At 39.3% G+C, this 15,288-nt stretch overlaps 1 protein-coding gene across 2 annotated transcripts in view; it reads right to left on the minus strand.

Annotated features, from left to right (window-relative positions):
- The window catches only part of CDH12 (cadherin 12), a 919,272-nt gene that overhangs the window by 227,440 nt on the left and 676,544 nt on the right, over positions 1-15,288 (minus strand). For both annotated transcript variants that reach the window (XM_050937418.1, XM_050937417.1), the window contains one exon: positions 10,351-10,766. In XM_050937418.1, coding sequence (XP_050793375.1) covers positions 10,351-10,581 — 231 coding nt within the window. In that variant the 5' untranslated portion in view covers positions 10,582-10,766. The remainder of the gene's footprint in view (positions 1-10,350; positions 10,767-15,288) is intronic.

The raw sequence follows: 15,288 nt of genomic DNA on the forward strand, positions 1-15,288 counted from the left end.
TCACCACATACTTTAGGTAATTCTTAGCAGTATAAAAACCACAGGCAGAAACTGTTGCTGTGATAGATACCTGGGTTTCTAATTTTCCACATAAACTGCCTGATGTCAAGCATTAAAGAAGCAAATCCACTAGATCAACAACAGCAGCAACAAGTGTGTTATATTTAACTCACAGTCCTTTACGACATGTTTCACTGATACTGTGTCTTTATGAAATTCATACAAAAGATAGACTTACAAAGGGAAACATTCAAAGCAAATTTACGTTGCTACTGGGAGTTTATGTATTTCTACAGATCCACTTTACAAAATTCCATCCCACAATTTCATGTGCATTTGTCAAATATATTGTGAGTCTTGTGTACTTTATGCAATGAATTAGATGCAAAACTTTCAAAATCTTCCAATTTTCACTATTTAATATTAAAGGAGAGAGGGGAGGTCAAATGGTCTGAGGATAGTCACATGAGTTCTAATCCCAGTGCTGATTCCCTCTGTGATCTTGAGCAAGCTGCTGAACCTCTCTTCCTCAATTTTTCCATATCTAAAACTGGGATACTGCTGCTCTGCCAGTTAACTTCACAGGGACATTGTGAGAATTACCTGATTTTTTAAACCCTTTGAAGACTAAAAGTGCTAAGTATTATTAATGTCTCATATATTCTTAAAAGAAAGTATATGTGTTAGGAACAAAGCAATCATCACAACAATATCCACAAGAGGCACGTAGCTAAGAAAGAACATCACTGATTAAAGGTTTATCTAAACGTAATTGGAGATGTGTTTTGCAGCTTCTGTAGACATACCTGTGCTGACCTCTAGTTAGCTCACTAAAAACAGCAGGGAGGATGTGATGTCATTGGCTTCAGTGTGGGCTACACAATTCCCCCTGAACCCCCGGGAATGTACTTGCTTCTGCAGCCCTCATTGTCTTGACCTCACTTCTATTTTTAGCAATCTAGCTAGATTTCAGTTAGTGTGGGTATGTGTACATGAGATGTAAATCACAGCCTGGCTGCTGTTTAGACACACCCTAACTGAACAGAAGCATCTAAACTACAAAACAAGGGTCTCAATTTTAACCTCCAGTACATTGGTTCATCTCCCACTGAAATCTGTGGGAAATGTCATCCATGGGGTTGAAATGGCTGAGAGTTTCTGGTGGGGTCAGAAAACATGCTGAATAGCTTATTAATAGAACTACTGCTGTTCTGAAGCTGTTCATTTAACTTTAAATGCAATTTGCCCACAATCCTTTATATCCAACAAGTGAGTAACTGGGATGTCCTTCTCAAGGGACTGAATTAACATATGTCATAAGCAATAGTCCATGGAACATCATCTCTTTTATCTCCTTGAAAGTGACATCATATGAATGACTAATGGGAATGATACAGAGAGTGCTTCCTATTTCTTTTTTCAGTAGCCTGGTCTCATTCGTGAGTTTTGAATCAGATGTGCTAGCACAAAAGCTGAGTGACAGTTGGCAAATGAAATGTTACCATGGTATTACTCAACAATAGAAATCTATTACACATATAATTTAAAAGAAAATCAAGATTAGCCACAGCACATGCCTCAATAAAGATTTAGACTAAGATTTTTGTTTAAAGGGCAATATGGTTTCAAAATACGGACTTATCTTCCTTTTAATTGTATTGTTTTATTTCCTTCAAGTGAATGCAGTGTTTGTAAACAGTGTCAGATTAAGCGTCCCAGAACCAGAAATCTTCTGTTTATCTAGAGGAGAATTATAGCACATGCGGTTCAAGCTTCTTTTCCTATTTTGTTTTGTTTTGGAGACATCAGCCTGAATGAGAAAGGACAGTTCACTCTCCTGGAACATTCTGTCCTTGGTATCTCTTCTGAGCCTGCCAACACAGGCACCAAACATGCTGGTGATTTTTGTAATATTGATATCTGTCCATCATTAAATGGACTGATGCCAGCAACTCATTTCCCATTAAGAATGTGTATAGTCCAGTGTTCAAATTTCATGTTTGTTGGCCAGATTATCAGGAACCATAAAGAGAATTTCCTCTATGGCTCCCTGGTGTGGACATCTCCCTTCCCACACTGGTGTAGAGGGAGCAGCAGGGGCATGACTGAATGCAGAGAGGGCATAGTGGAGAAATAGTGGGTTACACCTATCCTGCAGTGGCATAAGGACCATTAAGAACCTTATGTCCGAGGCCTGCTAGCAGCTTTACATTGTGTTGACGCTAGAGCTAGTCCTGAGGATCAGGGTTCCCACATATATCTCACCTTTCTGTGCCAAACAGAGGTCTGAGGAGAGAATCTTGCCATTTGTGTTTACATATATATATAAATCCATTTCATTTGTTGTCTTTGATGTCACTTTTCTGGCATCTCGAAGCATTAAAAATCACAAGCATTATTTACTTATACACACACACACACATAATGTTTATGTGATTTTTAATGCTTTAAGATGCCGAGAAAGTGACATCAAGGACAACAAATGAAATTGATTTATTTCTACCATCCAATAAGCATGCAAAAATCCCCGTGATTTGCACAAATAGAACTCAGGGCAGTACTGGGCATAATATTTGCATTTTAATCTAGAACTGCTATAGATAACTGCTAGACAGACTTCCCTGCGTCTCTAGCCTGTAAATCTGGCAGATTCTTACTGTGCTCCCACACTACTGTCCAATATGCAGGCACAGCATTTCTGAAACTTTGATTTACTGTTCCATTTACAATGGCCAAAGTGTGTTGTCAAGAGAATTCTTTACGGACAGCTTTGAATGTGTCAACTTTAAGCACTATTTCAGGTTCTCTAACTGTGAACTAGCCTAATCCCCATCAGTTTCTACAACTATCTTTTGAAATGCAACCTGACACTTTTTAAAATAGTCTCCTGAAAACCAACATAAACTGGATTGAGAGTTTGCATTGATAATATCTGACATTACTGCTGTAAATCTCTTCCGTTCTGTTCCAAGTGGCTTCCAAAATTAAGTAGTCATCCCTAAATGTTTAGTGAAATTGGCAGCTGATTTAATAAGCACATTAAACTTTTATTTATGAATTACAGAGATATTGTTAGTGCTGCAGTTCTATAATAAGCAATATAACCAACAGTGCCCCTATCAGAGAATTGTCCTGTTATCCTGCCTGGAAGAAAGAGATACAAAAGCTGTAATTCCAAGCACAAAATATAGTCTTACGTGCCACATGAAAAATCCTGGACATTCCAATGCACTTAATAACACCTTCAAGATATATACATAATCAAGTAGTGCTAAGTCAAGAATTGTTTCCCAAATATACAGCTTTAACTTGATGCTAAAGAATCATTACAAATAAAGCAAAAGTTGGATTTTTGAAAATATTTAAGAACTCATTTGTGCACCACATGCAAAACCTGAGATATATCTCCACTGCCACAATGATCAACAGCCCCCTCAATGCACTTTTCAAGATTCATGGATCCTACACATACTTATCACAACAAATGGTGTACCTCATCCAGTGCTTTACATTCCCCAATAACAACTATGTGGGTGAAAGTATAGAATCACTATTATCTTGAATGAACTCACACAGGAAATTGATAAAAGACAAAAACACCCCATCACCTGTGGGCGAACACTTTTCACAAAGCGATCACTCTCTGTCTGACTTAAAAGTCCTCATCCTCAAAGGAAACCTGCACAACACTTTCAAAAGATGATCCTGGGAGCTTAAACTCATTACTCTGCTAGACACATAAAATCATGGACTGAACAGTGACACTGGATTCATGGCATATTACAACAATCTGTAATGCACTAATCCCCTCTTTTTGTCTTATGACTGCAGAGGTGTTATCGGGCCACTCTAACTTGAATTGTCCCTTAGCATATATTGTAAGTAATTATACTAAAAATCTATTTCATTTTGCTGTGATGCTGAGTACCTTTCCCAGACTTGAAGAAGAGCTTTAGACTCATAGACTTATAGACTTTAGGGTCAGAAGGGACCAATATGATCATCTAGTCTGACCTCCTGCACAAAGCATGCCACAGAACCCCACCCATCCACTTCTATAACAAACCCCTAACTTATGTCCGAGTTATTGAAGTCTTCAGATTGTGGTTTGAAGACCTCAAGCTGCAGAGAATTCACCAGCAAGTGATGCATGCCCCACGCTGCAGAGGAAGGCGAAAAACCTCCAGGGCTTCTGCCAATCTGCCCTGGAGGAAAATTCCTTCCCGACCCCAAATATGGCGATCAGCTAAACCCTGAGCATGTGGGCAAGACTCACCAGTCAGCACTCAGGAAAGAATTCTCTGCAGTAACTCAGATCCCATCCCATCCAACATCCCATCACAGACCACTGGGCATACTTATCTGCTGATAACCAAAGATCAATTGCCAAAATTAAGCTATCCCATCATACCATCCCTTCCATAAAGTTATCAAGCTTAGTCTTAAAGTCAGATATGTCTTTTGCCCCCACTACTCCCCTTGGAAGGCTGTTCCAGAACTTCACTCCTCTAATGGTTAGAAACCTTCGTCTAATTTCAAGTCTAAACTTCCTAGTGTCCAGTTTATACCCATTTGTTCTTGTGTCTACATTGGTTCTAAGCTTAAATAATTCCTCTCCCTCCTTAATATTAATCCCTCTGATATATTTATAAAGAGCAAGCATATCCCCCCTCAGCCTTCTTTTGGCTAGACTAAACAAGCCAAGCTCTTTGAGTCTCCTTTCATGTGACAGGTTTTCCATTCCTCGGATCATCCTAGTAGCCCGTCTCTGAACCTGTTCCAGTTTGAATTCATCCTTCTTAAACATGGGAGACCAGAACTGCACACAGTATTCCAGATGAGGTCTCACCAGTGCCTTATATAACGGTACTAACACCTCCTTATCTTTGCTGGAAATACCTCGCCTGATGCATCCTAAAACCGCATTAGCTTTTTTAATGGCCATATCACATTGGTGGCTCATAGTCATCCTGTGATCAACCAATACTCCAAGGTCCTTCTCCTCCTATGTTGCTTCCAACTGATGTGTCCCTAATGTATATCTAAAATTCTTATTATTAATCTCTAAGTGCATGACCTTGCACTTTTCACTATTAAATTTCATCTTATTACTATTACTCCAGATTACAAGGTCATCCAGATCTTCCTGTATGATATCCCAGTCCTTCTCTGTGTTAGCAATACCCCCCAGCTTTGTGTCATCCGCAAACTTCATTAGCACATTTCCACTTTTTGTGCCAAGGTCAGTAATAAAAAGGTTAAATAAGATTGGTCCCAAAACCGATCCTTGAGGAACTCCACTAGTAACCTCCTTCCAGCCTGACAGTTCACCCTTCAGTACGACCCGTTGGAGTCTCCCCTTTAACCAGTTCCTTATCCACCTTTCAATTTTCATATTGATCCCCATCTTTTCCAATTTAACTAATAGTTCCCCATGTGGAACCGTGTCAAATGCCTTACTGAAATCGAGGTAAATTAGATCTACTGCATTTCCTTTGTCTAAATAATCTGTCACCTTCTCAAAGAAGGAAATCAGGTTGGTTTGGCACGATCTACCTTTAGTAAAACCATGTTGTAACTTGTCCCAATTACCATTGACCTCAATGTCCTTAACTACATTCTCCTTCAGAATTTTTTCCAAGACCTTACATACTACAGATGTCAAACTAACAGGCCTATAGTTACTCGGATCACTTTTTTTCCCTTTCTTAAAGATAGGAACTATGTTAGCAATTCTGCAGTCATACAGTACAACCCCTGAGTTTACCGATTCATTAAAAATTCTTGCTAACAGGCTTGCAATTGCATGCGCCAGTTCCTTTAATATTCTTGGATGAAGATTATCTGGGCCCTCCGATTTTGTCCCATTAAGCTGTTCAAGTTTGGCTTCTACCTCAGATGTGGTAATATCCACCTCTATATCCTCATTCCCGTTTGTCATCCTTCCATTATCCCTAAGCTCCTCATTAGCCTTATTAAAGTCTGAGGCAAAGTACTTATTTAGATATTGGGCCATGCCTAGGTTATCCTTAACCTCCATTCCATCCTCAGTGTTTAGCGATCCCACTTCTTCTTTCTTTGTTTTCTTCTTATTTATATGGCTATAGAACCTTTTATTATTGGTTTTAATTCCCTTTGCAAGGTCCAACTCTACATGGCTTTTAGCCTTTCTCACTTTATCCCTACATGTTCTGACCTCACTAAGGTAGCTTTCCTTGCTAATCCCACCCTTCTTCCACTCCTTGTAGGCTTTCTGCTTTTCTTAATCACCTCTCTGAGATGCTTGCTCATCCAGCTTGGTCTACAACTCCTGCCTATGGTTTTTTTCCCCTTTGTGTGGCTTAAAAGCTTGCTTCTTTCACCAACAGAAAGTTGGTCCAATAAAAGATACTACCTCATCCACCTTGTGTCGCTAATGGAAGTTTCATATCATCCAGTGGGGAAATGTCTGTGAATATCCTCTTCCCAATTGGGTGTGCATCCCAAGGTTAAATAACAGCTCTAGATATATACTCTATTTACTGTACTTTCAGTTGGAGATTATATTTATAATTCATTATAGTTTCAGTTGGAGATGATAGATAGAGATAGAATCTCCAACTGAAAGTATAGTAATAGCTGTATATCTAGGACAGAGCTGTTAATTTTATACACACACACACACCTCTCTACCCCGGTATAACGCGGTCCTCCGGAGCCAAAAAATCTTACCACACTATAGGTGAGACAGCGTTATATCAAACTTGCTTTGGCCCCCCTGCTCCTTGTCCCCTGACTGCCCCCTCCAGAGACTCCCATCCATAATTACTTTCAGGAACCCACCCCTCCTGCTCCCTGTCCCCTGACTGACCCGCTCCCTTACAGGCACTCACCGGCAGCGGCAGGAAGCAGAGCAGCCCGGCCCCAGCCCGCTCCACTCCACCAGCTCCCAGCCACGGCGTTCCGATTCCTGCTGCCAGTGAGTGTGGGGAGATTGGGGAACGGATGCCCCCCGCACTCACCTGCGGCGGGAAACAGAGTGCCGTGACCCCAGCCCGCTCCACTTTCCTTGCTCTGGCCCCAGCCGTGTCGCTGGGGTGGGGGACTGGAGAAAGATCCCACATTCACCGGCAGTGGTGGAAGCGGAGCAGCCCGGCGCCAGCCGCTCCACTCCACCAGCTCCCAGCAGCAGCACTCCCCTTCCCACCACAGGTGAGTATGGGGGGAGTCCTTTCCCCAACCTCCCTGCACTCACCAGTTGCTGCATTGTATGCAAACCGCTGTTATATCGGGTCATATTATATTGGGGCAAAGGTGTGTATATATACACATTATATGGGAAATCAAGCAAAGAAGCATAAAGTAGAACCACACATTGTTTCAATACATGATCAGCTCAAACAGTTTTCATGTCCTGGAATCAGATCTGTGCTTTCTGCCTCAATGTTAATGAGGCATTCATTACCCTTTCTCAATTATTGTGTGTTCCACGAGCAGATCCTTCATATTTTATTTTTATCTTCTAGGTAGAAGTGGCACACTAGGGGCACATTTCCTTAAAGTGTACACTAAGTACTCAAGATGCATCAATATTACTTATCTTAAAGTGCAATTATATCCATACCCCTATGTGTGATAAAGAACTCCTTTTTTCAGCAACTTGAATCAGTTAAAAAAAAAAAACTTCAGAATTAAAGACAGACTTGGTTAATCTGTAAATTGTACTCATGACCAATATTGCTCCTTAGCCATAATGGTTCTTTTGGTTTGACAAGTAAAGATGCACAAATGTTACCCATTGTTCATGCAAGCCTAATATGACCCAGTTATCCCCTTGTCAGTCTAAAATTGCCTAGAATTATTAGCCAATCATCTTACATAAGATCACAAAGATCTATGAGCCATGGTAGTGCTATGTTCGCATCTCTATGTGCTGCGACAGAGGAAAGCTTAGTAATCCTGTACCACAGGAGCTGATGTGATATAAAACCTTGCAATAGGATTTCCTCTCAAGCATTTTCTGTATAGGACTGAGGAAGGAGTGAATTAAGATAAACTATAATGTATAACGGTAGCAAATTTGATGATCACTTTTATTATTTACTTACATTTTAAAAAGGGGGAGGAGATGCAGGATTGCCCACCTCTGTGTGCTCAGAAGGTCAGGCTTGTGTCCGATCAGCAGCACTGTAGTATGTCAGGATTTTTCAACTACTTTGATTGAGACAGGATTTGTCAAACAAGCATCCAATCTCAAATAAACAATCCTAAAGTAATTTGAAAAACCCAATACAAAAGACAATAAGATATAAAGCTACATTGTCTATCTATCCATGTCTGTATAGCACTCTTATCATTACAGTATGTGAGCACCTTTTCCTGGTGTCACTAAACACTGCATGACTCCAGAAACTATAGGTACAGTACATCTCAGATACAGCATCAAGGACCAAATTTTATCATCATATTAGTTTGCTTTTGCAGGGGATGGGAGAAAGGTAAATAGGTTCACCGTGTTACCTTTTGTGTTTTGTCCTCATTATATGTATTTTGCATTTCAAAATTTTCTCTCTCTCTATTTTAGGATTTTATTAATGCCCAAAGCTATAATATTTGTATATATTCCACTTTACATTGGCAAAGCAAAGTCCCTAGTGGATTTTATGGAGTCTTCTATTCTTCTTTCCCTGGTTCTGAGGGGTTTGCTTGGGGCAGGAATGGTAGAGAAGTGAAGTTGTTGTAAATATCATTCAGGTTACAGTTAGAATATGGTATTCATTCCCCACATAGACAGAACTATTTACATTTAAAACAATGATGGAAAAAAAATCTCTGTAGTAATAAGCTGAGAGCCAATGCATGATGCTGCATTTCTGCTGCAAGAAAAACTCCAACACTCATTTCAGTGGCAGTTTTGAGTGCCCAAGGAACGAATCATTGGCCTCTGACTTCCAGTGAGTAAAGTCCTGTGGTCAAAGTAGAATTTATGCGTAACAGAAGAGAGGAAAAATATTAATTAGGTAAAACATCACTTGGTCAATTTCCAGTGCATCGTACAGATTTTGATGTATCCTACTAAAATTTAATTGGAGCAGTTAACTACTCCTCCAGCCTCTGTGCAACTCTGAACATTGGCTGCCTGATACTTTAGGTTGTGTCTTATCTTTCATTTCTGAAGACACTTTTCTCATCATTGCCCCCACCTCACCCAGCTGGTTGCCAGCTTATTCATGCACAACAGAAGAAATAATGATCAGTGTAACACACACACACACACACACACACACACACACAAACAGTCATGGCTCAAACAAACTTTATCTTATAATGCAGTCCTTATATTGTGTATGTGTTTCTGAGCACGCACGCACACACGCACACACACAATACTAGAGCTGCATCAGATTAGTATATTTGTTTGAATCATGTGATATGAGGGAACCTGTCCACCTGTCAGACATGCATGGCAACAGTAGGAATGCTCAGAAAGTGAAGCATATGATATCATAATATGATTTGTCCTTAGCAGACCAAAAGCAATTGTTTGCCAAAAAACTAATGTGAGTAATAGTTCCCAAACACAGAAATGACAGTTTACACATACAGTACCTAAGTATGGATCAAGTGGCAGTATGCTTGCCCCTTTGCCCAAGAATGGCAGATCCAAATCCGACCCCTGAAATTGATCTTACATTTAATTCTAACAATGAACAGCAATATAATAGATCCTACTAGGTTTAGTCATACATACTACACCAAAATGTTTCAGAATTCCCAGATTTATTTCATCTCCAAAGCATGGGATAGGAAAATTAGTCGGATGTGAACATAGATAGTAAGGGTTAAAAATTTGTGGATAAAATATTGATATTCACATTAATTATATGCTGACGTGGGGAGTTGTTTGTACCCTAGTATTCTAACAAATAAGGTCTAATTTTCAGCTGATATAAATCAACATAACTGCACAGAAACAAATGGAGCTATGATAATTTACACCAGCTGAAGATCTGATCCCTATACAGTATGTAAACTGAATTATTAATAGCTTTATTGTTCTCTTTGCTTACGTGGCAACATGTACGAAACACCAAAATATGGGTTATTTATTTATTTACTTATTTTAAAGCAGCAGGAAAAGTGAGGGACAGTCTGAATTTCAATTTAATTTAAGCACAGTTTTGCATTCATATTTTGTATGATCCACTAGATACACAAAATATAACACCAGAAGACTCAGTTTAACTTTATGGGAGTTGGGAGTGGGAGGGAAGGATGGAGAAAATTCATCCTGTCTAAAATGTACACATTTATAGCTTATATTACTATCTGTGTGTAACTTCAGCATTTAAAGAAAAAATAAAAAATTACCTTTCCCACATACTGGGGTTCAGAGCCCATGTATTCCTCCAGCACAAAAAACTGATTCCATACCCAGCCTCGTTTGACCCGCTGGGCGGATGACCTCCTCCCTGGCATTGTGACAACATTTTCTCTCGTCTGTACTTCTAAAGTCTGCTGTAGTTGTGGATGCAGTGGTGTTAGGAGACCTCCATCAAACAGGACCCAGAGAAGCAGGGATAAACAGTTCCTTGTAAACATTGGCAAAGGCTTCCCTACAGCAAGTAATAAAAACTCCAGCACTTAATGTAGAGCTGTAGAATCCAGGTTTGAGGTGTCTGTGGCCTCCACCACTTAGCTTCAGATTTTATTGCGGAAATGCTAATGCAGACATTAATCCTTCTGATGACAAGGTTTTTGCCGCATTAAATTCCATCTAAAGGGACCTATAAAAGAGATTTACATGGCAACATTAAATTATGTAAAATTACATTGAAGTGTTCATCAAAATTCTCACACCTAGTTAGTTTCTTGAGACAGAGAGAGAGGATCAGGAAGCAGAGTTTAAAAAACTAGTACCCTTTTGCTGACAGCATTGAGTTGCTGGAGGATACTGCACAGTAACTGTAGGAATGGTTCATTCTTACTCTGTTTAGTATTACTTTTGTGTCTGTCTGAAGACAAATGCTCTTTTTGGCCTAGTTATCAAATAAATTAGTTACACCTCAGCGATTTCTAATATACTTACTCTTGATTCCTGCAGAAAATACTGACATATAGTGTACCAAATTATTAAGAGGTGGGATGCTGTACTTTCTTTAATCTCCACCACAAAACATAAACCGTAGAAACATTTCCCCATTCTTACCATAACTGGAGCTATACACAGACAGCTTTGCATTGAACCTTATTCGCAGACAGATGAAAGTGTGTGAATTTCACAGGAACTAAAAAGGATGAAAAGGAAACTATGCCAATACAGCAGAATAAAATAAAACCACTGATTAAGAATGCATGTGTCATGATTGGCGGTCTCTTCTCAGGAGAGGCCTACTGTTAAATGGCAGGGATGTTGCAGTTCAGGAGTCGGCTGGGTCCTGAGCTGCTACCGTAATAAAACAAAATAAAAACATATACCCGACAATTATGTGCCAACCCTCCCCCTGCATTTCTAACTTATGGAACTTTTTCTCTTTTTGTTTTCTTAGTCTATCTACAAACTTATTGATCTGTCTAATCTTTCTCTCTGCCTCTGAAAAACAGCATTTAAGACATCAAATATTCTTTTACCAGGAGCAGTGAGACCCTGCTAGGGGGAAAATAGGGGGGAAATAGCAAAAGAGCAGCAAATGGGGAAAACTGCAAAGCTGCACACACACACACACACACACAAAATTGGTAATGCAAGACATTGAGACACATTTACACTGACATATACCAAACCTACAGATTAAAAAATAAATCAGCACAGTAACTATGTGGCTGAGACAGAACTATCATATCAAGGGAGCTATTACAATTGTAGTGACCCTGTAGCAGCCAGATGCCAACAATGAAAAATTATATTGTCTGTCTGTGTACTTGTCTCAGTGAGTCATATTAAACACATTAAACTGTGAACCCTAGTGTAGAATAGTTCATATGACTGATGAAAAAAATGCTGTGTTTTCCAGCCAGTGTAATTACAGTGGTGTTCTCTCTCCCTCTCTATTATTTTTGTATTTATGAAATTATTTGTTTCATTGTCAGCAGTTAGTAAAATGGCAATGGTAGAAGTATTCAAAATAAGCAGTTACAATATTTAAAAAAGAATGGATCAAGTTCAGCCCAACGAAAGTCAGAGCACAGCTATCACAGGAGTCTTTGCACCAAATTCAGTGGGCTATAAAAGGTGAAAATTAGCACCCACACCACCTACCTATAGTCTGATTCAGAGCCTATTAAAGTCCATCTAAAGATTCCCATTTACTTCATTTGGCTTTGGATCAGACCCATACCTATTAACTCATGCCATATCATGCCCAACAAAATCTGGCTGTCTTGTAAGTGAACTCAGGGCTCAACAGATGAAACGTTGTTCTCAGTTTCACTGGTGAAAATCCACAGAATCTGCACTGGAGTCAATGGAGTATCTCTGGTTTTTAGAATTAGGTAAACATCACAACCTGTCTACACACAGCCCCATTGTGTTGGATTTCCACTAACATTCAAGCAACTGAAGTATGCTTGAACAAACATTCAGAGAATATTCTTGCACAGGTAAGTATTCATAGGCAGCAAATGTTTCTTGCCATGATGATGATGCTACGATAATGATGATGATATGCTGGTGGAATTGTCAGGATTAGACCCTTGGCATTTTTATGGGGCCCAAGTATGTCTGTTTGGCGCATCTCCCTCCTGGGCTGATATGACTGCTCCTTCTTCATTGTGTGCTGCTGATGGCCAGGAAAGGCAATCATTCTTATTTTCATGCCAGGGAAGCAGAGTTGTTTTCTGCCTAACTTACACCTGCATCCATCATGTAGTTACAATACCAGCAAGACTGGGACTCCGATGGAGATCTTGTGCACAACAAAGATAGGTTGTTCAAAAGTTCTATGTATGATGTTCTAAGGCAAAATGCAGTTTCTCAAGCATGTTGTAAATTTCTCCCAGGATTTAAGAGAGGTGCATTTTAAATCTTAAAAAAACAAAATGCAATTTATATCACCATGGAATTTACCACTTTGTTAGGGCCATAGTGTGCCATTGACTTTTAAGCAGAAGTCTTCACTGATTTCAGTGAAGACTTCTGCTACTAAATAGATAAATAAATAAATAAATAATCAATGTTGCAACAAGGCCTTTAGAAAAGATGACACTGCAAGCTACCTTACTGGATATATTTTCTCATGTTCAAACAATGTCAACAGTTATTTTTCCTTGTGCATAATGTGGTTCTTTCAGTAGTCATGATGCAGTTATTATTTCTTAGGCCTGGGCTACACTGGGGTGGGGGGGAATCAATCTAAATTATGCAACTTCAGCTATGTGAATAATGTAGCTGAAGTTGACATACTTAGATCAACTTATCGTAGTGTCTTCACCGTGGTGAGTTGACTGCTGCTGCTCCCCCATAGACTCTGCCTGTGCCTCTTGCGGCGATGGAGTATAGAAGTCGATGGGAGAGCGCTCAGGGATCAATTTATCATGCCTAGACTAGACACGATAAATCAACGCCCGCTGGATTGATTGCTGCCTGCCAATCCAGCGGGTAGTGTAGACATACTCTTACATATAGGCTCAATTCTCAGTATAAAAAAGACACATAATTAGGAGGTTAGGGAAATGTAACAAGCTTTGAGAAAAAAATAAAGTAGAAAAAACCTACATATCCTAATCATAAAGGATATTTCTCTTCTTCCCTCCCCCCCCCAAAACCATCACCACACTGGACTCATTGCAAGATTTAAAGAGCAAACAAAGACATGCACAGATATTAATAAAATGGGATATTAAAGTGCAGTGAAAAGGTATTTAGTTAAAATGACTGCTTGATCTATATTTTGAGAACGGATTAAAGTTGGTATTTGCAATATGGGGAAAAATAAGGCACAAGCCTGACCCAAACATTTGGTTTTAATAAAGATACTTTCTAAATTTATGCAAGACATTTCTCTTTTAGGTCTGCATAATGGAATATTCTTCGGTAACAAAGGAAAATTATTGATTGTCAAACTTTAATACTCCCTCAAACTTCAACCTACTTTTTATTTGTTGTCTTCTATTGACACCAGCCATAAGAAAGGATTCTATTGTACTACAGCTCTGCATACACTCTCAATATTGGTACACATAAAATTCATTTATTTTAACAGCTTTATTTATTTAACAGTTCAGATGAATTTTTTGTGCTTCCCTCTTTAATGCACACACAGTATACAGCATTGTGTTAATCAATAATTCAGTTCCAGGACTGCCAGCTCCTCGTGCCTCTCTTGCTCTGCAGTTGCTGAGTTTTTACCTAGTTTGAATGACAAAATTCCAACAACCATGGATCATCCAAACAGAAAACCACATCTTCTCCAAATTCCCAGTCCCAGATTGGAGCTGAAAATAAATAGTGACAGAAAAAAGCTCCAGGAGAAGCTAAAAATCATTCTGTATTCAATTTAACAGCTATACCACTGTCCTTTATTGAGGAGGCTCTAGTCAATACATTATAGTTCTCCCAGCAGATCTCGGCCTCCGGCCACATCCTTCAGCCAGGGAGCTTTTAAAGTGTTATATGGCACCAAAAGTAATGTAAAGAGACTGAAGGACTCTAGCGAAAGGGGAACAGTTCCCCTGTGTCTGGAAGGTTGGTATACAATAAAAATATATGATTTTAAACCCTTCTCTGTTGGTCTGTTCACCTGCTTTCCAGCATCTCAGCTGCAGTAGAATGTTATGGCATTAGTGTGAAGCCCCAGTGTTGCTGACATCTTCTACCTGAAATATCTAAGTCACTGTGTGTGCATGGGGAGGAGAGAGGGGAGGAAGGTAATGACAGGAGTGATATGTGGAATTGAGAAGCAGCCTCTACATCAGCTGCAGCAGATTTCACCATAAGAAAAAAAAAATCTGTATGTGGACAGGCCCAGAGCTTAAAAGATGTCTCTTTAGCAGACACATTTCCCACTCTTTTGCATGAATCTTCTGCTAGATTATACTTGAGCAGTTGGAGATTGAGGCAGAGGTTCAGAAGAAAGGAAAGAATAGTTCTTTAAAAAAATAAATCTTTTTGCTGACAGCACCAGAGGAAGACTGGCAGAACTGACAAACAACTAGTAAATTTAGCAATGCATTGGACACCCATTTTGTTGACATTGTACTTAAAGCTGACAGAAGTATTTCAGACATATTTTTTGGTCACCAAAAAAAAATAAAAACCCAACCAACAACAACAAAAAATTAAAAAAATAAACCAAAACAAAAAACACAAAA

Source organism: Gopherus flavomarginatus, chromosome 2 (assembly GCF_025201925.1).
Source record: "Gopherus flavomarginatus isolate rGopFla2 chromosome 2, rGopFla2.mat.asm, whole genome shotgun sequence".
Taxonomy (NCBI): domain Eukaryota; kingdom Metazoa; phylum Chordata; order Testudines; family Testudinidae; genus Gopherus; species Gopherus flavomarginatus.